The sequence below is a fragment of the Notolabrus celidotus genome, chromosome 12, assembly GCF_009762535.1.
Source record: "Notolabrus celidotus isolate fNotCel1 chromosome 12, fNotCel1.pri, whole genome shotgun sequence".
Taxonomy (NCBI): Eukaryota; Metazoa; Chordata; class Actinopteri; order Labriformes; family Labridae; genus Notolabrus; species Notolabrus celidotus.
This window is the reverse complement of record NC_048283.1, coordinates 34,741,477-34,768,501: the sequence shown is the minus strand read 5'-3', so window position 1 is coordinate 34,768,501 and position 27,025 is coordinate 34,741,477. Positions and strand designations below refer to the sequence as shown.

The 27,025-nt window shown below is 44.2% G+C and overlaps 2 protein-coding genes across 3 annotated transcripts in view; one reads left to right on the top strand and one right to left on the bottom strand.

The window, feature by feature from the left end:
- Nucleotides 1-7,408: 7,408 nt before the first annotated feature.
- LOC117822836 (prostaglandin reductase 3-like) lies at nt 7,409-11,765 on the bottom strand. The gene is made up of 2 exons (XM_034697755.1): nt 11,053-11,765; nt 7,409-8,670 (listed from the first exon to the last, which is right to left on the bottom strand). The coding sequence occupies exons 1-2, from the start codon at nt 11,334-11,336 to the stop codon at nt 7,740-7,742; spliced, it is 1,215 nt and encodes a 404-aa protein (XP_034553646.1). The 5' UTR covers nt 11,337-11,765; the 3' UTR covers nt 7,409-7,739.
- Nucleotides 10,633-27,025, top strand: part of LOC117822835 (teashirt homolog 1-like) — a 38,653-nt gene continuing 22,260 nt past the window's right edge. The window contains exons 1-2 of one of the 2 annotated variants that reach the window (XM_034697754.1): nt 10,633-10,891; nt 12,924-13,483. In XM_034697754.1, the coding sequence (XP_034553645.1) occupies nt 13,444-13,483 (40 nt within the window). In that variant the 5' untranslated portion in view covers nt 10,633-10,891; nt 12,924-13,443. Of the gene's footprint in view, nt 12,719-12,923; nt 13,484-27,025 lie in introns of both variants that reach the window. The other variant, XM_034697753.1, reaches the window with a different exon arrangement.

Sequence of the window (27,025 nt, the reverse complement as noted above, 5' to 3'; positions counted from 1 at the left end):
ATCACAACAAACGTTATCTCAAGACGCTTTTACAAACATAGGAGGTCTAGACCACACTATGTCAAATTATGAACAGAGACCCAACACCAAGACAGGGTAAGACTCAGTCTGACCCCACCTTAATCCATCATGAGCATTGCACATCGCAGTATTTAGCTAGTTACAGTGGTGAGGAAAAACTTCCTTTTAACAGGCAGAAACCTCAGGCAGAACCAGACTCATGTTAGACAGCCATCATGCCTCGACTGAGTTGGGTCTGGAAAGACAGATAGAGGGGAGTAAGAGAGAGAGGTGATAGTGATGAGACGAGTAGTAGAAGCTGTTGCCGCTGGAGTCCAGCACGTCCGTATCAGCTGGAGTCCAGATCGTCCACAGTAGGAGGACGTCAACGGCAGCTCAGAGGAATCTACGAGACAATGGAGCTCAGGGACTCCAGAAAGGTCTATGGTTAGTAACTTTAATGGGACAGGCAGAGTTAAAGTAAGTGATGAAGGGGTTGGGGGGAAGAAGGTGAGCTAGGATCCCAGTGTGTCAGTGTGCCAGTTCCCCCGGCAGTCTAGGCCTATAGCAGCATGACAAAAGCTGGTCCAAGCCTGATCCAGCTTAACTATAAGCTTTATCAAAAAGGAAAGTTTTAAGTCTACTCTTAGAAGTGGAGAGGGTGTCTGCCTCCCGGACCCTGACTGGTAGATGATTCCAAAGGAGAGGGGCCTGATAACTGAAGGTTCTACCTCCCATACTACTTTTAGAGATTTTAGGTACAACTAGCAAGCCTGCATGTTGGGAGCGTAGAGTTCTAGAGGGGTAATAGGGCATTATGAGCTCTTTAAGATACGAGGGTGCCTGATTTTTAAGGGCTTTGTAGGTTAAAAGAAGGATTTTAAATTCTATTCTACATTTTATTGGGAGCCAGTGTAGAGAAGCTAACACTGGAGAGATGTGCTCCCTCTTCCTAGTTTTAGTCAAGTCAGAGGTAATGGGTAATGGTAATGGGTAAAAAAAAGCTGGTTATGAACTCTCTCTGTTAACTCAGGCTTTCTGCTTCAGATTTGGTTCATGCTCACATGAATGCGATCATTTAGTGCCCATATCTTCTGCTCAAAATGGAATGATTAGCGACTCTCTGTCTGTTTAGGCTGTTAGTAATGAGAAGTGAAGATTAATATATATATAAGCTTTTGTGTTAAAAATCTGACATAGGAAAGAGAGGAATCCAGCTGAGAAGTATTATTCTAATTCATCAATTATTTAATTAATTTTACCCTCACATATACACACAGTGCTTCCCCTTTATCTCCAATGTGTCAACCACTCACATTGCAACCACTCAAACTTTCATGATAGAATACATGATTGTGGTTGTAAAGGCGTTTGCACTTCATGAAATACATATGGACTAATCCTTTCTTTATCACTGTTTTCACTGCAAACCCAGCAGATTGAAACAAATCGAACTGGATATTTGGCACAAGTATGAAAAGTGTTGTATTATAATGTAATCCTGACATGCTGTGCCATGGTTGTGTTTTTACAGCTTACTTACTTACTTGCTTCAATTTAAAGTCTGAATTGAACTAAATGTAATGCAAAACCTGGGGGGGTCAGATTATATTCATCACTTACTGGATGCCGAGGCTCCATAATGTGATACATACAGTATAGGGATGGGCAAGGATTTTCAAATATTTGAATATTCGTTCACTTTGTAAAAATCAAATAGATACTTTGAATATTTTCTCGTTTCAAAAGTAAAAGTTTTCTTTGTTTTTACTGGTTCCTGGTTGTAAGACAGTATTCCCTCCAGATGGTGGCGATAGAGAGTCTTAAAGCTGTTTGCAAACAGCATGAAATAACAGAAGAAGAAGAATGCTAACTGCATTAAATAGCAAAAGAAGAAGTAAACACACACACCAAGCTGCGTCACAGAAACACTGGCATAAAGATGGAGACAGACGCTGACAGTCACCTCTTCTAACAGCACCTCATCCCACTGCTGGTTCACAAGACTGCCACACAAACGGGCTGTTAATGGGACAGGTGTGTGTGTGGGTGTGATTAATTGAATAATCGTTGAATAGATGCCGATGATTATCAAATAGTATATTGAATTGAAATGCCCATCCCTAATACAATATGTGTTACTGTAGGGTCCCGGTTCAGCAGGCGCCCCATGTACAGAGGCTGTGGTCCTCGTTGCACTGGTCTCAGGTTCGAGTCCCAGTCCTGTAACTATGTGGCGCATGTCATCAATCACTCTCCCTCCCCAGGCTTCCTGTCTCTCTTCAGCTGTCCCATCAAACAAAGGCATACAAAGTATTATACTGTAACTGCACGCCTTCACTTTGTGTCATTGCACAGGACCCAAACACTCAGATATGCTACACACTACGACAGCTGATAATCTCTATTGCCCTCAGAGAACAATGTCAGTCACTAATCACTGAGCACTGCACTTTACAGTAGATTCAAACCCATAACTCTGAACATGACCTGGTCCCGACCAACTTAGTTTAGAGTGAGTTATTATGATGATCTGGCTAAATTAAACAGAGAGCTAGATTAGTGATACTGTAAACTCAGACTTTTAACTCAACAGTTGCAGTTTACCCTCTCATCTCTCCAGGAGTATTTGGCCAAAGTCTGCATCAAAAGCAGTTGCATGGATGTTATGGGTCAAATAGGTATTTCCTTGGGCCTTTCTCTAATGTATGCTTTTATTGTAAAAAAAAACAAAAAACAAAACAGACCTGTATATTTCATCTCTTTATCCTGTGATTATTCTACAACAGGAAGTACAATCATTTGTAGCTTGAGAAAAGGAGTCCCCTGGAAGACATGGCTTCATTTAATCGGTCCAAACATAGAGAAGCTGACTTTGATGTCAGAAAACTTTGACATTTTCAAACTAATCTAACACTTTAAACACAGGCCTAGTTATGCTTTCAACTGTAACTCACCAGTCAAAGCCTACTGAGCCACTGCGATTCATCATAGTGATCAACCTTTTGAAGTTGCACTGGTCTGGATCAAGGTCGAATGAATATCATGGGAGGAAACAGGTGATTCCTGCGAGGGAGAACAGCAGAAAAGATAATCCTCTCACAACAGTGCAACATAATGTGAACAATCTGCTGGACAAAATAAAAATCTCATTTAATCAGTGAGGCCTTCTCTCCCCTCTCTCTCTCTCTCTCTCTCTCTCTCTCTCTCTCTCTCTCTCTCTCTCTCTCTCTATTAACGTCTTTACTGGCCGCTGAAGCCGCTGATGAATTCTTAAGCAGATCACACTGATAATTGTATTTCATAACTGTCAGTTGTACGAAGGCTGCCAGTGTGCCCAGGAGCTATTTGTGTCTCAGTCTGTCCCTCCACTTGCGCACACACCTTCCTCCCCACCTCACCAACCCTCCCCTCCACTTTGTCCAACCCCCCCCCCCTTCCATCACCAGGGATGTGCTTACTGTCTCCGGCCTCGAATTACTCAATCAGGAGGACACATTTACGGATGACACCTTTATTACAATTAATCAGGGGGACTTGATTAAGAAAGTTATTCCTCCCCTTCAATGAGACTTACACAAGTGGCTCTGCTGCATATTGTAATTTATGTCCCACTGAGCTCTCGGGCCGCTGATAGACAGAAAAGCCGACAGATTGCCAGCCATACTGAGACACATGGACGTGAGTGTGTGCGCACGCAAACTCCACACACATCTACACACCCAGAAACACACACACAGCCACAAACAAACACACTCCCCTATCATTCTGTCATGCACAACTCAGGTTTCGCAAAGAGTTTAATAAATGACTTTAATTGGCTGTAGAGATGTGCCCGCTAAAGGAGGCTTGAATATTCCATTTCCCTTTCTTCTTGTCTCATTCTTTCACTCTCTTTAACACACACACACACACACGCACGCACACACGCACACACACACACACACACACACACACACACACACACACACACACACACACACACACACAGTCTTGAATGAAGCCATCTCTTTACCTTTACTCACAGTTCCTGGGTCTGCTGTGGCTAATTAGTCGAGTGGGGTTTTAGGTTTGGTAATTAGGCGGAGGTAGGAGTGACGGGGGCTCGGGGAGTTGGGGAGTTGAGGGGGTCTGACTGACTTGCAGAGAAAGAAACTGGACTGTCTGGATCCTGGCAGCACCGAGCGAGCAGCCAGCCAGTGTCCCTCAGGCGCCTAGAGGTAGACTACCGTCCCACACTATGAGGGTGATGTCTTTGTTACGTGGCACATGTTCCAGAGAGGGAAACTGTGGAGAAAAAAAAGAGTCTTGTGGAAAAAAGGAGGGAAAGACTTTTTGAGAATTTTACTACCTGGAATGCAGAGGTGGGTCCAGACCATGTTTGGACTGGGGTGGCCAAACTGGGGCACTGACATAGGCAAAGGTGGCCAGGGTATCTGTGCACACATATACACAAACTCATTACATTTATCTTCTCTGTCTTTACTATGTGCTTTATAACTATCAGTCAAGTGTCATACAGGTGTTATATTCCTGTTTAGTTTTTTGACTTTATGACAAAACACAACAGAGTGATGATACATTATTTTCATAGCTTAAAAATAAATGAGTTTGTTCAAAGTTACAGTTGAAGACACTAACAAAATGAAATATTTCATATTCTAAAACAAGATTTTGAGGTGACCATCAGGTTTCAAGAGGGGGCAGTGCCTCCCCTCGCCACCACTCTGGATATGCCCCTGCTGGAACCTGTAAGTAGAACTATGAAAACCATGCTGCTAATATGGTCTTGGTTTAAAAATGTGTAATGTATTAAAACTAATCAAATGAGTTGTATATTGAGAAAGTTGATTTCATGGGGCACATTTGTTGTTGTTTTTTAATTCTCACAAAAAGAAAGAGAAACACTGGCAAACATTTTTATTTTTCAGCAAGAGCATTTAACCTTTACTTAGCAGCAGCCTCTGTGGCCACATGTGGTATAAATAGATAAATGCTAAAGGCTAAAACATGGCACAAAGGGTCAAAAAGTCTGCAAACTAATGCAGCAATATCACATAGCTTTGGTCTGCTAACTTTAGCTAACACTAGCCACCATAGGGCACTGGTTGCAAGAGAGCAGGTGCAGCAAACGTTTTAATTGATCTTTTATTTGCAGTAGTAAGAATACATTATTTCCTCTTCTGAACACTGCTGCTAATTTCCACAAATCATAGAAAGCTACACATTTGGTGGCATCTCTGTAAGGCAATGCTTTATTGGTAATTGTAAAGCTACAAGGATTATAAAACATCATTAATGAAAAATCCCATTCAAATAAAAGCCCATTAACAATGTTTCCCATACTTTGCAATTATTAGATAACACCTACAGTTAGAGAACACTGTTCTGCGAATAAGTCATTTACATTTGCATTAAGGTCACAAGGATAAGCTTTGTTTACCCTCCATTACTTCCTCGTACACTGCTGTCTGAATTTAACTGGCATATTAATGACCCTCTCCGAGTAGAAGAACCTCTAAAATGAAAGACTCACTTAGCATAATTCTTCACAAGAAGTAATGTTTCCAAAGTTTCACCATCACACAGAAGTCTGAGAATTCTTCTGAAGACCGTCTCTATCTTTAATGTCTTGTTTACGCTCCACAGTTTTCAGGTTGCTTCAATACGTTGCCAGTTAGCAGCCTCCGACTGCAACACAATCCAATTAAATAAAGAGTGTTGTCTCTCCAGGTTCCTGTGTTCTCTAATTGGGGCTGTGACTGCTCACTAATCAGCGGAGGTACAGGTAGACCCTAGAGGACGCCCAGACGAGGCCTCTCCTGTTAATTGAAGAGATGCTAAAGCTGGCCCTCTCCTCCTCCTCCTCCTCGTCCTCTCTCCTCCTCCTCACAGGGAAACATGTATGCAAACGGAACTCGAGCATGCTAAATTCATCCGAACATACATGTGCATTATATCACGTTTCTCACCATTACTGTGGCTGGCATGTAACAGCTTGCTTTTGCATCATAATGCCTGAGCACACAGGGATTTTACAGGGTTGAATGACACGATTTAACTGCTGGTCAGCTACATCTGATGCATTTCTTATTTTTTAAATTGTGATAATTAAAAGGTCAAAGGTTGAGGGTTGGGCAGGTAGTAATATCTTTTTTACCCAAGTCAAAATTGTATATTGTAGCTTTTTAATAAAGAAAAGGAGGACTAAGGAAAATATTTGATTTCCAATAAAAAATTTTTTTTTAATTAAATCTCATATTAAACTAATAATGTTTGAAATAAAAGCCAGTGTTAAAAGGTTAGTAAATAATGTACTGTATAGAAAAATAGATACTTTTTAAAATTTGACTTTTTTTGTTGTTTAATTTTACATTTTCCATCCTTTGCTGATATTCTTTTTCCTCAGTTTCAATCTGTAAAATAACCCTTTATCAAACCCAACATATTTGAAGTATAACAAAGGAACACCTCCTCATAGTCAGTTTCACTAAGTCGAAGACTTTCCCTTGTTTTCCTGACTTCCCTCACCATGGATTGAAAACGGCCTTGGCCTGGTGTGTTTCTGATTTCCTGCACCGTCTGGTGAAGGTAGCAGCTTTGCATGCTGGGGTCACACCTGTAACGTATTTCACACTGGGTTATATTTTGAGTGGCCACCTGGATGAGGAAATAACATGTTCACAGTGCATGAACACTACAGCCCTCCCTGCCAGGTAGGAACAGGTGTTTGCTTTAGACTACATACAGAACATTCATATGACATGGACTTTCTGCTTCCTGCTTTTTAAAGAATTATTTTCTTTACTAATGTTGAATCCTGTGAGAATTTGAAGCCGTCATAAACACCCCTTATCTTCTGTGTAGCAATAGAAATCTTTGTGTTTAAGTAGAAATGATCTTGCATGTGACTAAACTGCATGAACATATTTGTTGTGCTGCTTTTTTTTTTATTGTTCCAAAACTAAATTAAATATAAAAAATGAAGATGGAAAAAAACGTCAGTGAGCATTTCACAATACATTCACTATAGGTGTTTTTCTTACTCGCAGTGGTAAAAAAGTAATGGCCTTCTCAAGTCCAACTCCCGGTTAGCTGGACTAATTTTTTTTATTATGTGCAGCTTCTGGGCATGTGAATGAAAAGATTGATTGTGTGAATGCTGTTTCTGTCAGCCACAAACAGGCAATGAAACACAGAGCACACCTGGAGCAGCACTCACTTTTGACAAGCACATACCAGTGTAAGCCCCCATTAGAAAAACAATGAAGTCCATCATAAAACATTTACAGTTGATAAAGTGCCCAAGAGTGCCAAAAGTAAGCATGTAATGGCAGCAGGTCTGAAACAATATTAACCATGGACTGGAGGTAGGAACAAGATTAAAAAACAATATGAGGAGAAAATGTAGAAAAATAATCTACGAATCCACTTTTTTATTTTAAATCTTGACACTTGTGCAATTTGATCATCAAAGCATAGAGTATTATTTTCAGATTTTCTGGGACAGCTTAGCGTTTACATGACAAAAACAGCTGTGTTGCATCCAGCCCTCAGAATCAACATGAGGTTAGTAATTAGTTTCATTCATAAGGCATCATGTCGCTCAACTTGAAGTATTTCATCAACCATCTTACAAAAATAAAGAACAAAATCTCTGTGGACGAAAGATTTAAGCACCACACTTCTTCTCAAACAATCACTCAGGTCATTATTTAGTGCATTAACAATCAGTTGAATCACAGTTTACTGTTGCTAACGGTGGGTGGTGCCACCTCCACCACCACCTTGCCCAGGTTTTTCCCGGCGTACATGAAGTCCACAGCCCTGAAGACCGACTCCAGGCCAACAAACCTCCCCCCCTCTGACAAATCCCCACAATCCACCTCACACTGCAGCTTCCCCTTTGCAAACATCTGCATCATGGTGCCCAGAGCCTCTCTGTAGTCACTGAAGAAGTGCGGCAGAAAGAAGCCTCGAACACTTGCTGACTTCTGGAGCAGCTTGATGGGTAGGGTGTCCCCTTTAAAAGGTGGGAACCCTGATGCACTCTGGTACCCTGAGATGAAGCCGATCACAATCAGCCGGCCCTTAGTGGCCAAGCTTTTCACAGCGAGCTCTAAGACGCTGCCTCCGACAGACTCGTATACCACGTCTATGCCTTTGGGGTACTCTTTCTTCAGCGTCTTCGCCAGGTCTTCAGAGGTGTAGTTGATCGGCCTGTTGCAGCCAATCGATTTCAGGAAGCCTGCTTTTTCATCAGATGAACAGGTACCAATCACGTGACAGCCGGCCTGTTTGGCAAACTGCACCGCAAACTGTCCCGTCCCTCCTGCAGCCGCCGTGACCAGAACCGTCTCACCTTCGGCCAGGTCGCCCAGACGTTTCAGGGCGATGTATGCCGTGGCTCCGCTGACCAGCAGGGTGAGGAACTCTGGCTTCACTGCAGGGACAGGGATGCTCTCCTTGGCTTTCACCACAGTGTACTCAGCAAATGCACCACTTGTGAAGTAGGCCACAGTGTCCCCAACGGTGAAACGGGAGCTGGCGCTAAGGCCGAGGCCGACGACCTCACCTATACCCTCGAATCCGGCATCAAAGGGGGGTTTCACCGAGGGGTCGTATCGGCCTGACGCGTAATTAATATCAGAGGCGTTGATTCCTGCAAATCTGAAACATAAAAAAGAAGAATACTGGATTAAAAGAGGAGAAAAATAAAAGTGTTACATGATTCAGTTCTGAAAAACATGCATGCACAATTTATAGAGGCCCTTATGTGGACATTAGTGTGAGCGAATAATCCCTGAATTCTGTCTGAAGGTCAAGACTTCCTTGTCTGCATGGGGGCACAAACACTCTGGCTTGTTTTGGCAATGATTCCTCTTTCTCTGTAGGAGAACAGTCCTGCACTGACAGGGGAAGGTTTGTATCACAAAACACATTGCATGATGTCATGATTCATTGTCTTCAGAGACACCCACAACAAAACTGCACTTTTAAAATCTCAGAGAGCTGCTCCTTGCCTCAACACGAAGACGGCTGTTTTCATCTTACTTTGGTAACATGTTGGAAACAAATATGTGAGAAAGGAATGCGTAAATAAATCATTTACTGTCTGTTAGAGCGGCACGCATGCTGAGCCTCATTACTGTGCATGTCACAAGTGTACTTTGAGCTCGGAGATAATGCTTCTGTGGTTTATAGATGGGTCACGATGATACAACAGAACACCTTGATTTGACTACTTTGCATCTACAGAATCAGTTTCCTCTCAGGGAAATATTATGTTGTCATCAAAGTTAGGAGTGTTTCAGTGTGCTAAACTAAAAATACACAGCATTTTGTAAATATTTGATATTTGTCAGAATAGGTGCAAACTCTTCAAAGAAATAATGTTTGAAAAAAACTTTTGGATCTGATAATTATCATGAGGAATCTGTAAAACGATATCATTTACCACAAAGGTAGAGCATCAACACTTGTCACAGGACCATATTAGAGAATAAAAACATGGGGATTATTTATTTGTTTGAATACAAGTGCCACGCTGAAAACTGTTCCATAAAATATGAGGTTTAAAAGCTGTTAGTGTGTATTAAAAGCAAACCTGTTATTCTAATTTATGCCAATAATTTATATTGAAGTGCAATCTTATTAAAATGATAATAAAGAGAAAATGAAATGTTCTAACCGGCACTCATGAAGGTCCAGTTTGAAGGAAATCGTACGGATGCCACCTTTGTCTTTCATGAGCAGCTGGTGTGTTTGTTTCAGTTTACACGTTGATCACATCGCACGCTGAGGCCTCAGCTTTCTACAGATTTCAGGATTGACTATACATGAAAAACCCCTTAAGTGGAATCCCCACTAACATTAATCACAAAGAAAATAAAACATCAATATCTTTCCCTCCTTGTTAATCCATCAGTCTCTTCCACTGCAGTCAGGATCTTTACACTTATCAATTTCTCACTCTGAGAGTTTAACACTTGCATCTTTTAGATTGCATTAGCATTGCACCGAACCTGTGCAACATAGGACTACCTTTTCTCAATCTGTGCCACAACTTCACAAAAAGGAACAGTAATTTATATTATTCTGTTCTCTCTGATCCCATGACTGTAATGCCTCACTAGACTGTGCTCGCAAGGACACGGTCAAAGGTCTCAGTTCAGGTGCAGCAGATCACATGCTGGGCAATGAGACACTAATGTACTGTTTTAAACTCATTCATGGCTGACGCTTCATATTTAGCTGTAGTGAAGACCACAATGAGCCCTGAGGTGTGTTCATGTACTCAGTATTTTACATCACATCTGAATACATGCAGCTGGTAAATCTAAATCAGAGTGAGGTCTTTTCTCAGAAACGGAGCCAGAAGTTCTGCTTCAAATTATGCCAGCCTCTTCTACCTTTCTTAAGCATTATGCAGTTTATTAGCATCCTATATCAAACAGTGATTCTGTCTGTCAGGATCAAACGAACCGCACACTGACTTTAGGTGCGTTTTTTTTATTTCCCTTTAGTCTATGAATAAACTGCTGGCTTCTGCTGCTGCTGCTGCTGTGAGCGGGAGGAATCTGACTGTACACCCGCGCCATGTAAAACACTGCATCCCCTTCTCCATCATCTGCATCTCTTAGTCTGAACCCCCCCACGACTTTCTGTTTGCAGTTTGGTGACGTAGAGAGACAGGAGGACAGAGAGAGGGAGAGAGAGAGAGAGAGAGAGAAAGAGGGGAGAGGGAGAGAGAGAGAGATGCCGAGATGGATTGATAGACAAATGCAGAGAGGGCGGAACTTGGAATTACAGTACAGCGTTTATTCCTCACGTATTTTGCCATCTTGTGATGATGATGTTGATCGCAGGTGCTGGACATGGGTAAACCGAGGTAAGGGGAAGCCTTTTTATAACTTCTCAACGTTATTGTGAAAAATCGGTTGCAGATATTGATCCCCGAATAGACTCTGTGGGTCCCGTGTCGCTGCTCCAAACGTGCAGGGAGGAAAGCTCACTATTATTCGAGCCCACCTTTCAAAAACAACAACTTACCGATTCCTGACGAGCAGCTCCGCGTCCCCGGGTGTCGGAACAGCAACCGTCTGCAGAGAAACGGCCTCCCTGAAATTAGGACTCAGCTTGTTTACGACCAGCTTCTTCATGCTGCTCGGTATGGAGGATCCTTTGAAATCCATGAAGTGCGCTGAGTAGGACAGATCTATGATTGTGCGCCGCGCAGCCGGATCAACTCCTGAAAGTGTGTCGGTGCCTCTGCGCCCCCCGCCGATCACTGATATCGCTCTCCTGCCGTTTCTCACCAATAGCAGGCTGCTCATGGCTCCGAAATGTGACAAAGTTCACGGGCAACTTGACGAAGGTTTGTGGTGGTGGTGAGAAGCCCGCACAGCCTTTAGCTTGCTCACAGCGCTCAGGGCCAGGCCGGGCCGGGCAGAGCAGAGCCGGGCTAAACGCGCCTTTAAACCAACAGTACACCCATGGTGCTGTTTAGCAGAACGCTAGGTTACTTACGCGAACATTACAGAATTAGAATGGATTATTTCGGATTAAAACGCTGCACTGTTGTGGTGCAGTCCTGTGAGTAGCACAACGGCGCCCCAGACTTGTCGTCGGAGTCCCTCCCCTTCCCGGACACAGCGCTCACTTCCTTGTAAGGTGAAACAAATCAATCCTCATCTCCCAGCGTCTCCTTCTCAACCCCTGTCCTCCCACGAACACAGCACCCACCAAAGCATCCAAAACATCCAAACTACAGTCAGCACGTGTTGTTTTATTTCGCTCTCGTTGAATTGGCGTTTTATTTTGGAGGGCTGCAGCACGAGCCGCCGTGTCCACATGTACACCTGTAACTACAGCGTGCACAGCGAGCTGAGGAACATTTCTTTCTGCATGTTTCACAGAGCAGCCTTATCACTAACTGGCACATGTCTGTCATTTATTAGAGACATCTATCATAAGGCATGTAAGAATGCTAAATGCTGCAAATTGGATCCTTGCACCCTCGTCCCACACCCAGTGGGAGCCGAACCTCCACTCCACCTCGTGCTCTGTCAGAGCCACGCTGTAAGAAGCTAAATCTGACATCTGAGTTGTAACAAGCTAATACTTGATCAGTACTTGTTTTGTTGTGAGATACGTGTTCATGTAAGTTTGGTTTTAGTTGTTGTCCATTTAAGTTCCATAAGGATTCTTTCTTTTGTCGGAGGTTTGGGATTTTTTTTTTAAAGCAAGGAGAGAAGGAGAGAAGGAGAGAGAGAGGGAGAGAGGGAGAGAGAGGGGGGAAAACAAGACAATTAAAAAGATTGACAGGTAGGCTCCTCTGTCAGGGGTGACGCTTGTGGAGAGGGGAGGAGTAAAAATGTAGCAGGAAAAGCCACTCGATGCGTCTGTCTATCAGTTGAGACTGTCTGAAACAGCTTCTGGATCCACCGCGTTTCCATTTTTTTCTTTTTTGGGAGCCCTCGGATCAGTCCCTGGAGTTTTCCTCTCTCTTTTAGCCCCTTTAAAGAGACTAATATTTGAATCCACGTCGACCTGATCTGTTGTTAGCGAAGCTTGGATGCGCCTGCGTCTTGTTTGTTCCCCCCTCTCTCTCAAGTGATATCCTCTCCACCGCATCAACCACCCTCCAAAAAAAACCCGACTCCGTCCAAGATGCGATGAGATGAGCGGTGGAAATTATTTCCACGACTCTTAAAACGTAAGTAAGGGAGAAAGCCTGCTCGTCCTGTTTATTTTTTTTTGTTCAGTGGGAAAGAAACAAGGAAGGAGGGGAGGGAGGAAAAAGTCTCCGCCGGACTGGTGAGGCTGGATCCGGGCTGAGGTGGCGTGGTGGTGACGGGACTGACATTAACCCATCTAATGCCTGTCTATCTGTTCTCCCCTCTCCCCTTTCTCTCTTTCAGGTCTCTGGCAAGCAAAGAGAAGGAAACACGAGGATACATTACCCATTAGAGCAGTGCGCTGCGCTCACACGGGACTTATTTGTTTGCTCACCGCTAGAGTTTATTTATTTTTTAGTTCTGGTGTGCGTAAAAGGCGCAGCAAAGTCTCGTCCCCCTCCGAACAGCACTGGAGACTAGACAGATTTTTTCCAGGGGGGAGTGAACTGAAAACTTGGGTGCTTTCTTGCTGCTACTTCTTATTTTTTTTTCACCCTGCCATGGGAGACATGAAGGAAGATGATCTTTGATGGACACGGAGGTGTCAGGAGCTGGCCGAATCCCCTCGTAATTTTTCTGCTCGTTGTCGAAGCCGATCCAGACATTAAGTCCAAAAAAAGAGCAGCCACTTTCAAAGAAGACATTTTCAGCTCCGACATCGAAAACTCCTTCCCCCGAAAAAACGGGATGATTTTTCAAAACTGATAGACTTTGATTTGATCTAATTCCTGCATGAGAAGCACCGTGGAAAGTGACGGTCACTATGCCGAGGAGAAAGCAGCAAGAGCCGCGGCGATCAGCAGGTATAACCCGCCCCTTCATAACGACCATTTCCCATCCCAGTAGCCAAGTAGTTTTTCTGTCCAGTGCCAAATGAAAATATGTCTTTCTCTTTCACTCTCTTGAGTTTTCCTGCATGCTGTGATTTATTTTACAACTCTGTTATTACATTTTAATTTGTTGTGTTATTAACTCAGCGCGCAGCTCGACCTCTGACCCACGCTTGAGTTTAAAATGTGTGTTAATTGCGCAAATGACGCACATATCTGCGCAATGCCACTTTGAGATTTTTATAAATCCTCCTTTGCCAGGAAAGTTCTCCTAAGATTGGTGAGATAAACTAAATGGCATGTTATGGGGATAAAAGAGAGCTTTTGAGGTTCAAGAGTGAGTAATGATGAATAATTGACTGGGAAAAAAGGGGGAGAAAACTGGTGAGAGCCGGTTTTTTCCTTTCTTTCTGTTTTATTAGAGGATTGCCATCCTTGATTTGATGCGTGATTGATCGCCTGTCATGTGGCAGTCTTTGATCTATTCATCCCTGATAAACATCAATAAATCCTTCCATGAAGACAGGCATGCCTCTGCGAGGTTTAACAACTCACACACACAACCCTCCTGTTGTTTCAACCAGGAAGCAAAAAGCAAAAAAAAAAGTTGTAAATTATGGCGGAAAATCACCTCGTTTTATTTAAGGGGAGGCACTAAAAGCAGATGAAAGGACGGTGTGTATGTTGAATAGATCAGAGGGAAAATCTTCCCAAACACTCCTTTTTAATCAGGTGTTTGATTCTCCTTGTCTGCCTTTTCTTCATAGAAAGAAACATGGAGGTTTTCTTGCACTTTCCCATCCAAATTCCCCCCACATTCCCTGTAAGAATCAGCCCAGTAATGAAATCAATATCCACTGCTGGAGGGGAGTATTATATTTGCAATGTGACCAACTGATAAAACCAGGTCTTGGCAGACGACCGACAAGGTTGACTTCTAGTGGTTTGGATTTGGACTCCCCCTTTTTTCTCTCTCGTCTCCCTGCAGCCTTTAAACAAATGTAAATGAGTGACAGGGGTTTCTACCTCTGTGCTAATGAGGCCGAGCCTTTGAAGTTAGGCATTAACAACTGCAGTGAACAAAAGACAGTTACAGAATTTTAAAGAGATTCTGAAATATGAGGTGCAAAGCGGGTCGAACAGGAGGGCCAGCCGAGGAAGACTTTGAACTCAGCAGGTTTTTATCATAGAAAGCAGGGAGCTGGTGGTGATGATGGTGGTGGTGGTGGTGGTGATGAGGATGAGGAGGAGGATGAGAAGGAGAGTAGGATGGAGAACATTCAACCAGTGCTCGCTTTTGACTTCTGGCTTTCTTTTTTCTTTCCTTTCTAGCAAAGTACTTCTAGCACATTTTTGGGCCCACACTACTCAGAAAGGATTCAGATTTAGATATTGAACCTCACTTGACTTTTTTTAATGTGTGTGTCAGCATGTGTGTATTTTTTGTTGTCGTTTAGGTGAAATAGCCCCATGGTAAAGGTCAGCCGTAGTTCGGGCAGAGTGACTCCGGTTAGGTTCCTGCATGTAGATGGAGGCATGAAAACATGACATCTCTGTGACCCCTCCCTCCCTCTCCCCCTCTTTTTTTTTTTTTTTACAACACACACTCTTCTCTCCCACACACACATAAACACACACCATTGATCCGTTACACTGTCCACTGAGTGCTATGCACATCATGGGTTGTAATGGTCAATCACAGCTTGGCAGTCGGGATGCTTTCCATTCTTCCATGAACATGACAGTCGGTCAGAGATAACGCCCTCCACTACATGCTCCCAGTAGCAACAAATAACTAACACACACACACATACACACACACAAACACACACACACACACACACACACACACCCACACACACACACGCAAACACACGCTAGGCTAGCCTGATGCTCCACTGGGAGCTGGTACTGACCTGTGGCTTCCTCACTCTGCTGCTGCTGCTCCTCACAGAGGAAATTGCTCATGGTGTGACTGTGCATGGAAATCAGAGCTCAGACAATTAAAACAACCAAAGCAGACTTGTCTGGGCAGGTTTTTCTTTTTGATTTGCCCCCACCTTTTTGGAATTATATTTTTCATGACGTAGCGTTTGATTGAAGGCCAGATGAAGGCACAAATTTCCCATTTTTTATCCCACAACTCCAGCATTTTGCAGAAGTCATAATTGTGTAGTTTTTCCATCAGTGATTTAAATGTACAGTAAATTCTCCCTTTATATTTGCAGCTGATTATTAAATGCTCCTCATTGTCCTTTAACAACAGGCTTTCTCTTTGTTCTCTGCTAAATGTTCCATTTTCTGAAAATATTTAAAGACATTTTTACTTTTAGGTCACACAAAAAAATGTTTTTTTTGACCCTTGATGTTTTTTCTCAAGCACATATTTTCCTGCAGTTCTTGAAAGTAATACTTCAAAGTGTGTTTGCATGTGCATGGGTTTTTAAGATTACAGAAAATACACAAGACACTTTTAAACAGAAAACACTCTCAGAGCTTTTTTTGCACTACTTGAAAATATTTGTATTTACTGAAGAGTCAGTTTTTAGAAACGCAAACAGTCAAGACGAGAGAAAAAAAAAAGAGAGAAACTGGAAAACCTGCAACAGAAAATGTGTACCAACACTACATCTTTATTTCTCCTTATCCTCTTTTTATTTCATTGTGCACAGATGCATGCTTCTGTGTGTGTGTGCGTGTGTGCGTGTGTGTGTGTGTGTTATTACACTTGAAGCCTCACCTTATCACTGGTTTTGAAGATGAGGAGAGGATGGGAGGGAAGGCAGGAACAATTAAAAGTCAGGACGGAGTGACGCTGTCTTTCATCCCGTGGCAGGCTTAGATAGTCTTACTGGAGGAAGAGCAGATAAGATAGTCGCTCTTATATCTGTGGTTAATTATGAGAAAGTATGTGTGTGTATGTGTGTGTGTGTGTGCAGTGGGGGTAAGGTTGCTTCCCGTTGGCTTCATTAGAGAGAGCCCTAATTATCTGTGGAGCTGATGGATTTGTGACAGGCCCTAACGATTAATGCTGACAAATTCAGTAAGGTGTCAAGTCCGCAGCTGCCTTGATGTAATCAAGTTGATATTATACAGTCCCCATAGCCCCTAGTGCAGCACCAACTCAATTTGCCTGTGCAGGTGACAAATGGACTTTGCTACCTGACTAATCACGTCAGGAGACAATGCCAGTTAATGACCTCGGTGAGCCCCCCTCCGCCACCCCCACCACATCCACCCTTATAACCTTGTAATAAGCAAGCTCGACCAGCTCCAGCACCTTGCAACCTTTCCCCCGGGCTTTCTCTTCATTTCCTTACTTTGTTTTCACTTTGAATCTGTTCAGTTCAACAGATTCATTCTGCTCAAAGTAGAGCTACATTTCCGTAAAGTTTCTCTTCTTTTCCCTCTTGTTAAAATATTCTCAACTGTTATGAAAATTGATGTTCTTTTATATTGATGACACAGCTCAAGCCTGCTCCAACAGCTTGATGTATCGGCCCTCCAAAGCAATCCCAGCAACCGTTTTCAAAAACATGCACGGCCAGTTGAAGTTTTTACACTTTAGCATGTGTTGCAGCCCTGCTAGTAAATCACCAGCACATCATAACACGCTGTCCACGTACTTTTCTTGAACGTCCTCCCAGCTCAGTGCTGCTACAGCCGCCTGGCTGAAGGCCTCCGGTTTATTCCGAGCTGGAGAATCACAGTGCCCAGGGATTAATGATTTTGCATGCCCGGGGTAGCTAAGATTACACAGCGACCTTTGTGCTCTTACTTGACGATGCTGTTATGTGATATTCTCCCCTCGAAATAATCAGCATGCTGAGATTTATGTGCACCCCTACCCTTCTGTCTGCACCGCCGTCCTGAGGAGTGTTTAGCCTCTAGGTGTGTGTTTTCTTCTCTTTGAATGTTGCCGGATTTGAATACCACACTCCTTCCTGAGAATTAGAACGGTCTTGTTTTTATGATAAAAAGTTGATCTACAACAGGCCTGAAAGTTAAACCTGTTTATAACTTTGGATAGCTTAAAGGCTGCATTGCTTCTGAGAAATGAGAAGTTTTGTTCGAATCCAGTGTGTGTGTGTGTGTGTGAGTGTGTGTGTGTGAGTGTGTGTGTTCTTGGTGTGCTTGAAAGAGTGAGGCAGAGGCGTAGAGAGCTTGTGTGTGTTTGTAGCTTAGCGCTGGCCGGTGTTAGTTTTCCTGGAATGAATAACTTGAACGGGTGTAACGGTAACCATGCCGCGTTAGTCATCCTCTTTAGCAAGGTCTGCCTTCAGATCCCCCCCTCACAGGAGCACGAAAACAACCTCCAACAGCCGCTCCACATATTTCTCACCTCTGACTGTCACATCTGCTCACTATTTCCAAACTAAACAAGAGATATCAGTCCGAGCAGGAACTCATATTGATCCCCAGCAGTCTGTTTTATTTCACTCTCTTTCAGCTTAGCTCCATGTTTCCTGGGCATTCCCTTTAGCGTGTGTGTGTGTGTTTATGGCGACGGGACTTGGCTAGAGGTTACGCTAATTGGAGCGGTGGTGTCGTTAGCAGGTGGCATCGATCGACCTCGTCGATAGCTACTTTTGCTCCTGCGCCACCCTCTGAAACTATTAGTTAAATTTACATCAGGGATTTGACGCAGTCAAAGGTCAAACATGCTCAGCCCGCTCTTCTAATGCCTCGAGTCACCACAAGTGCCCCTATGTGTGCGCCTGTGTGTCTGTGTGTGTGTGGGATTAGCTTCTAAGTTACACAAATTAGCTACTTTTGTTAGCCGTCCTTTTTTTGCACAGAGAACACTTTCATTTCTATTTAGCAAACAGTTTCAAGATCTCCATAAAAGCTTTTTTTGAATATTGATTATCAGTGAATGCATAATATAATCAAATGTAAGGTATTAGCAAGGTTTAAGCTGCATGTGTTAAGCTTTTCCTGTTCCCACAGATAAGGATATATTTCACAGCACAGCAGTAATACCCCTCCTCTTCTTTTTCTCTCTCTTTCTGATTCTTTCCGGGGCATTCTCAACAAAAGCTGCCCTCAGGGCACGCTGCTACCATCACTGGCAGTGTGTTACCCTCGACACACACACACACACACACACACACACACACACACACACACACACACACACACACACACACTCACACACGCCATCAACCGTAAACACAGGCAGTCAGACTGACTGACAGACAGACACACACACACACACACACACACACACACACACACACACACACACACACACACACACACACACACACACACACACACACACGCACACACACCTACACCTAATGCTTAAGTGCAGCCAGCATGTCTCTGTGGGAGGTCATAATGGAGGTGGCTTAGTATGATGGGAAATCATATCATTAAAGCAGCCAGATGCGCTTTGTTGCCTGCCTCGCAGCACATAAAAACAGCAGCAAGTCATGGGATCCAAAGGAGAGAGAGAGAAAAAAATCTTAGTCTGAGAAAATCAAGTCTGAAACAGATAGAAAGCAGCCCTCTGGGACTGGGCTGACAAGCAGTCTTACTCCTGACTGCCATAGAAAAACAATTTCCCCCCAAATAAAGAATTTTTGTTCTCATTTTTCAATGTTGCAGCAGCATAACAAACTTGATTTTTTTAAAACTTCGTCTTGGACTCAAAGCTTTGATAAATGGCGTGCTGCGTCTGTTATCAGCTCTTTGTTAAGTGTGCTTAATTACTATGTAATATTTGTGTTGTGCTGAGTAATTACATTTTGTTAAGGCTCCACGGTGGGGATGTAAGGCTTTTGAGCTCATTAATGAAAACTTGTTCGTATGTTGTGTGTTTTTTTTCTTGTTGCTTTTATAACTTCAGCAACATAATTTGAGACATGAGGAAGATGAGAGGGGAAGCGTTCAAGAGAAGTAGTCGTGCAACATTTGAGACACAAAAATTGACATCTTAAATTTTCTTAAGTAAAGTAATACATTTGCCGAGGGTAAATTTGCTCTCTTGATCAGCGCAGTGCCTCCTCGAGAGGCTACGGGAAAGTCTGCTAGAGCCAAATTTAACATGTTACTTCTATCAATAAAAGATGAGCAATTACAGAATATTTTGTCTAATAAGTATTTGAATTCCTCAGCGCAGGAAAAAAAAAACATGTAGCTTACCCACTCATTACATCAGTTAGCAGGGGGAGTGAGAGGCAGCGCTTTGATGCCAACAAACAAACAAGACAAACGAGATGGGCCCACTACAGAAGAGCAAAAGCCCTATCCAGGGACACCCAACCCCAGCGCACTCCTCCCTCTCCTCCGTCTCTTCCTCCTCTCTCTCTTTCTCTCTCTCTTCTCGTCTCTTTAACGTACCTCTCATCTCTCCTCTCATTTCTCGGCACTCCCTCTCCCTTTATTTCTTGCTCTTTTCCCCTCTTCAGCATGTTTCTCATCTCACATCCCCCTCTCTTCTGGGTAAATACTCGCTCTTTGCCACTCAGAAGCAAAGAGAAAAGAGAGAGAAGTGCTGGTGCTAGAGGAGGGTGAATGAAAACGGTTTTAAAAAGTATTTTTTCTTTCAAAACTGTGCTTTTTTTTTTTTTTTCTTTCTGTCTGTCGGCCGTACCTCATCAGAAAGAAGTTAGGTGGAGTTTGTCGGAGGGTAAAGGAAAAGCTGAAAGAAAAACAAAGGATGAAGTTTTTAAGTGTGCGTTCTTGATTCTCTGAGTTGCTTTTTAGCCAAATACTTCATCATCTTAAAGCTGTTTGAGAGCACAAAGAAATACAACAATCATATCTGTTCAATGGGGAGGGAGATAATAAGATCGTGACAAAATCGTTGTTTGACAATAGCAGCTGGCACCAATGTGAAGTTCAACAGAATCTTCAAAGGAGGAGGTGTCAGGGGTTGTGGGTCTCAGTGGGTGGATGCATGGCAAGGTGAGGGGTGGTGGGACGCTGTTGGAGGGTGGAAGGGGGGCAGCTTTTAGGATGGGTATTAGAGCTGACAGATGAACAGGACGATGGACAAATTCTGCCGCAACAGCTGCGACTGCCACCATTATCCTGACAGGTGTCAATTAAGAATTACTGCCCGGCCGGCCGAACACCCCCCCACTAACCCACCAACCCACCATCCACCCTCCTACACTCACCCCCCCCTTGTCCAGCTGTCGGCGTGCGAGCGAAATAACACTTTACCCTTGTCGGTGTTGTTCCAGGCCCTGCAGCCCAGGTTCTCTTCCTGCTTTGAATCGGGAGCCAGCGGCAGATGCTGGCTGGTCAATAGCTCAGAGTTTTACTGATCATGATGATGCGTTTGTAGGTAGATGGGAGAGTAAGGGGAAAGAGCAGGGGTCTAGTTTTTCCATTTTTATAGCTGTTTAAACTGGGATCTACTATTTCAGTCCCAGTATGCGATCAGAGAACTCAGCAGCTCCAGAATGATGCAATGACGTACGCATAGAGAACTGGGGATTGAAGTCTCTTCTGTTAGATTATTACTGTCATGTGAATACTCACTTATAAAGATTTTTAAATTCACTCTACATGTTAAAATTCCCCTTTACTGCTTTCCTGTTCTCTCTCTCTCTCTCTATCTGTGTGTGTGTGTGTGTCTGGTTGCATTTGTACAAACAGTGTGTGGTGTGTTCACCTTTTGCAGAGCAGAGGCTGCAGACTAACCCAGATCTCTTGATCCTCTGCTGCTCGCCCTGTTGGCTGATACAGGGCTGCTTTTATTCCACATTGTAAAGTGGGGAGTTGAGGTCAATGAGTGAGAAAATGAACAGTTGCCATTGCCCATCTCCGAGACTCCCTTCCTGTATACCCGCTGGCTGTTAAACACATGTTCTAGGGTGGGCAGGCTTCTGGCTTTACAGGGAAAAAAAGGAAATTAAAGCACGTGTGTTCTGCATTTGTCACATCTTGTTAGTTTTTAAGTATTTCAATCGCTGCAGAAGCATGCAGTTTAATTGTTTTGGTGTGATAGAAAGTGTTATACGTATGAAAGTGGAATTCTTTTCACAGAAGTTGTGCTTGTGTACGTATGGAGAGAGGGACATTAAGTTCACATACCTGTATTTCTAACAATACACCCTATAATTTACCCTTACATACACATATGTTGTATGAATTTTAAGGTCATTATATGCTCGTGAGTGACGCTGCTCACATAGTCTAGTTATTACTTGGCGCCTGTTATAAATGCAGTTTTCATTGCGGGCGCCGAATAAACATGAGAAGCTTCAATCGGTAGAAGCAGGAAGCAAAAGCAGCAACGCGAAGAAGCAACATGAGAGTGAGCGCAGTCGGCTCCCCAGGAATACACACATGGATTTGCATGTTCACTTGGGAGTTACAGTTTTGGATTTCCTCCCTAGAAATCATTTGCCACAGAAAATAACCGAGGAAGATAATATCAGTGTTATTTCGCTACTCCTGCTTTATTTGCATATCTCTTGTTTTAAATAAGGCAAGCCCTCGGAGTGAAATTCAGTTTGTTTTTTCAGAGCTTCACCTTCTTTTTTTAAATATGCCTCAACCTCTCTCCCTTTCTCTTTTTATTTAATTCTTTCTTCAGGCCTACCTCCTCTCCTCGGTCTCACACTGGCACTAGGCTGCCCCGAGCGATTATCAAACCTGAGAATATTTTCCATCCCCATGCAAATCAGCCACCATGCTCTCTTATCATTCTGCTTTCCCCCCTTCCACCACCACCACACCCCACACCAGCCACCCCAAACGGTTGTGTGTAATCAAAGTAAACGGCAGCTAAAGCTAAAAGGGAAATGCTCTTTGTGGAGATGGATGGAGGGATTAAATATTAACCGGATGCGGCTGACTTAAGGCAAGTGTTTTACATAGCTGCTCCCGCCGCGGATGCCGCGCATTGATCCCCTCGCCCTGGCGCCTTTACTTGTTTGGCTGCCTGCCGTTAATTTTTCACCATCATCTCAGTGGCCAGGCCTTTAGAACAGAGAAGGAGTGAATGCTTCACCCAGCCCCCCAACCCCCCTCCTCTGTGTTTTAACGGGGGCAGGTGAGATGGATGATAGCAATTTGAGATTTTGTTTGTGCGTGTGATCATGGAGATTGTTTTTGGTATTACCATGGTGTAACAATCCCAGTGATTAATTGAGGCGAATGCTCCGCTAGGATTGGACGACTTGGTTGAAAAACAGGAGTTTGTAGGTTCTCCACCTTCCTCCGCTCTCGACTCGCGAGCTGACCTTGGAATCCAACACTGCTGCTTTCTTACACACACACACACACACACACACACACACACACACACACACACACACACACACACACACACACACACACACACACACACACACACACACACACACTAACACAACAACACACTCCCAGGATCCTGCCTTCACACACTCACACTGCCCCTCTTGTCATATCGCTTCCTTCATTTCCTCATGCCTCCCTCTTCCTCTCCTCCAGCTGTGATTAAAAGAGAAAATCAAACCGCTGAAACCAAAACTTTGGGCAGAGAGGAGACTAAACAAAAACAAAATGGCTACAGTGGCTACTCTCTTCATGTGGACGGACATTAGCAGGAGGAGCGCTCCTCCAGTGGCAGCGGCGCTGTGTGTTTTCAATGTGTTTGTTGTCCACATGTGTATAGCAATATCCTGTGGGTCACAGAGGTAGCTTGTTAACAGGGGGGGCTCATACCAGTGGTCGTTCACACCCCCCCCCCTCTCTCTCTCACACACACACACACTCACACACACACACACACACACACACACACACACACACACACACACACACACACACACACACGTACACGTACACACGTACACAATCACAGTTGTTGCAGTGCTGCTGTTGCAGGCATTGTGAAGGCCTTCTGGCATTTATAAATGCACTGTCGCTCCCGTGGCCGAGCTCTACCCTGCAGTCGTCAGACGTGGCCACCACTCATCACTCAGCCCTAATGATGCCTTGTTTTCCTGCCCCCACCCACATCCCTCCCTTCCACTCCACTCATGCACACACGCAACCCCCTACCCTGGGCCAGGGTGCACATCTGAAGGGGTCGTAGGCAGGTCGTGACCCCCAGGTGGTCGCAGTGCGGACGACTGCTGCACTTCTCAGCATGTTTTTGTTTGTTCCCTCCCTCCCTCCCTCCCTCCCCCCCCCCTCTCTCTCTCTCCTCCCCCTCCTCTCAGCTGACTTTAAGTTCAAACAGATAAAAGCTTTTTAAAGAGCATATCAGTGTTTGGTGCTTGAAGCTGCAGAAAGCTGACATTTATAATTCTGTATGGTGCTAATTTGAATGATTTTCATGCCACCAAAAATGCCAAATGTTTTCTGTATCAAACAGAAATACTCAATCGCTGTGAGCACAAAATCTCACATTAATAGCAGTGATAATAATATTAAATCTAAAAATATTACTGTTTGTTGCTAATCAAAACCTAGAGCTGCATTATTATGAAATACAGCTAAGAGAGCTTACCTTAGACAACTGTGACGTGTTACTTTTCACAATAAAAGTATCCGATCATATCCAGTACGGTTAACATTTTGGCCCTGCTTTGATTACTGATTAATAAAAGATAATGAATGAGTAATTTCTCTGATCTACTCCTTCTCTTCCTCTATTGTCTCTTGGATCTGCACCAAGTACTTCTTTTCTGTTGTCTTTCCTCCCTGTAACTCTCTGTCTCTCCCTCCTTTGCTCGCCTTTAGTCAAAGTAGCCCTGGTCCCCATAGCAACACATGGTGAACTCTTACTCATTAGTGTGTGTGTGTGTGTGTGTGTGTGTGTGTGTGTGTGTGTGTGTGTGTGTGTGCGGCCTGCATCCTGATCCTCATTCCTGTGATTTTACACCACACACATCCATCACGCCATCATCATTTTACCAGAGCAGCCTGTGTAACCGTCAGTGACGATATTTGGACATTTGCTTGATTTCAAATCAATGTGTTTGTGTTCTAGTAGAGGGTGAATATCCGTGTGTGTGTGTGTGTGTGTGTGTGTGTGTGTGTGTGTGTGAGATCACATGAAGATTGAGAGGCGACACTGGGAAACGTCCCTCCGTCACGCCTGACTCACGCTCCACTTTTTTTTTCTTTTTTGGCTGTTAAATCTCCAGAGCGCTGATAACAGGTCAGCCGTTGAGAGAGAAACGAGAGGAAGGAGGGGTGTTAGGGGAAAGAGAGAGAGAGAGAGAGAGAGAGAGAGAGAGAGGGAGAGAGAGAGAGAGAGAGAGAGAGAGAGAGAGAGAGAGATAGAGAGAGAGAGAGAGAGATAGAGAGAGAGAGGAGAGAGAGAGAGAGAGGGAGAGAGAGGGAGGAGCGAGGAAGTAAAAGAATCAGGATATGATCACAGAGAGAGAGAGAGAGAGAGAGAGAGAGAGAGAGAGAGAGAGAAAATGTTTGCTTGAGAAAAAAAAAGGAAAAGGGAGAGATTGGTCTTCTTCGTGCTGGCTCACCCATTGCGTGGGCGGTGCATGGAGTGGAGAGGTCAATGGGATGCCGTGATAGGCTAATCTGCCAGGAAGGGAGGGTTAGGGCAGGCCTTATGGGAGCAGCTCATTGGCTGGACTCATTTGCCCTGTGAAATAAAATCTCATTGCGTCTTTGTTTTCATTTTTTTCAATCATTTGAAGATTGATAGTGCGGGTATTTACTCTGAAATCTCTTTCCGAGTGTGAATACTTATCTGCCTGCATCTATACACTTACTCTGAGAGTGTGTGTGTAGGTGTGTGTGTGTGTGTGTGTGTGTTCTTAGTTCATCCCAGTTCCTTTGGGAGAGTGTGTGTGTGTGCACAATGTTTCTAGAGTTGTGTGTGCTCGTACTGCACTCAGACACATGGATGACAGATGACCCAGTGGGAGACACCAGCCATCCTGCCCAACCGGAATCTTACCCCCCCCCATCTACACCTGCCCCCCTTTGCCTACTAAAAAGTGCGTACTTTGTTTACTTCCTCGGCATTTTGCCACAAATCCCGGATCCACCTCCAATGTGGCGTTGCCCCCTTTTCCTCGGGTTACGGCTTTGTACACGATCATAATAGCTGCGTCACTGTGAGTGTGAGTGTGAGTGTGAGTGTGTGTGTGTGTGTGTGTGTGTGTGTGTGTGTGTGTGTGTGTGTGTGTGTGCGTGTGCAGGAGAACAAACCAGCCGCAACCTGGCTGAATGCATGCCTGTCTAAGGAGGGAGGGGTGGGGGGGTGGGGGGACTTACTGGACCAGAGGAAACCTAAATCCTCATATAAAAAGGCCGTGCACTCAGCCCGGGCCGAGAGAGGGAGGGAGGAAGAGAGAGGGAGACAGAAACAAGCAGGGAGGAGGAGAGAGAGAGAGAGCGAGAGAGAGCGAGAGAGAGAGAGAGAGAGAGAGAGAGAGAGAAACGAGAGAGAGAGAGAGAGAGACGGGAAAAAAGTTGATTTCCTTTTTCAGCAGAGCCATACATCACAGGGCCTCCCAGCTGCAGTGTCACAAGCTGACAGAATGACATGTGTCATTTATCAAAGGGGCCAGGCGGGGGCCTTGGGAAACGTGCACCACAAAGCCTGAGAGAGTTCATTCCAACGCTCAACCCTCCCTCCTTCCCTTCCCTCCCTTCCTCCCTCCCTCATCTCTACTTCCCTCAGCCCGCCCCCGCCGTTCACTCTCCTCCTCGTTTTCCTCTCCTCTTCACCCCCCCTATCCCCTCCGACCACCTCCACCCTCCTTGCTCACTTTGCCTGGTGCCAAAAAAAGGGCCCTGTAATGTTTTCTGCCTTTCCTGTGCTTACACACACCCACCTTGTGTGTGTTTGTATTTGTGTGTGTGGGTTTGTTAATCTTCACATGGTTGGCACATTGAGCACAGGCACTTGCTACACCTTAAAGCCAATGTCAGACCAACTTTGAGGAAAATCTGCAGGAATAAATCATGTTTAGAGAGCGTTCAAACACCTACAAGCCAGCAGAACAACAACATGGAGGCATTCATAAAATTGACAAACAGGGATAATATTGATAGAAGTTAAAGTTTGGAAGTTTGGTGTATGATATTATTTTCAGTTCGGCCACTGAGTCTTTCAGTTTGGCTGAGTGAAGTAATGTTTTTACTCCATTGGTTGTCTTACTGTTGCTGATGGGGTTAAAAACAACTTTAATCTCTCAGTTTCTTGTCATTGTAGCGTTGTTAGCACATAGCTGCTATCTCTCACCCCATACCACGCTTTACTTACTATGCTGTCATTCATTTCATGTCCAAGTGGCCTGGCAACATTTATATGCTCACACACACACTCTCCATACCTGCTACTGAAGACTTGTTTGACAGAGAGATTACAGCTTTCGGGTCTCCAGTCGGAGGTCTTCGAGGTCACGGCACTGAACGCTCGGGGCCCGTTTAAGAACGCATTACGCTGCAGAACAGCTTGTACATAAGGACGCCTGTTGTAACCGATGTGTCAGTTACAATAGCAAGCTGTGTCAGTCCAGTCGTGACATGCCTATCTACAACTTTCTGTGTTAACGTCTTACCTCACCGCGTGCACTCCATTTCCAG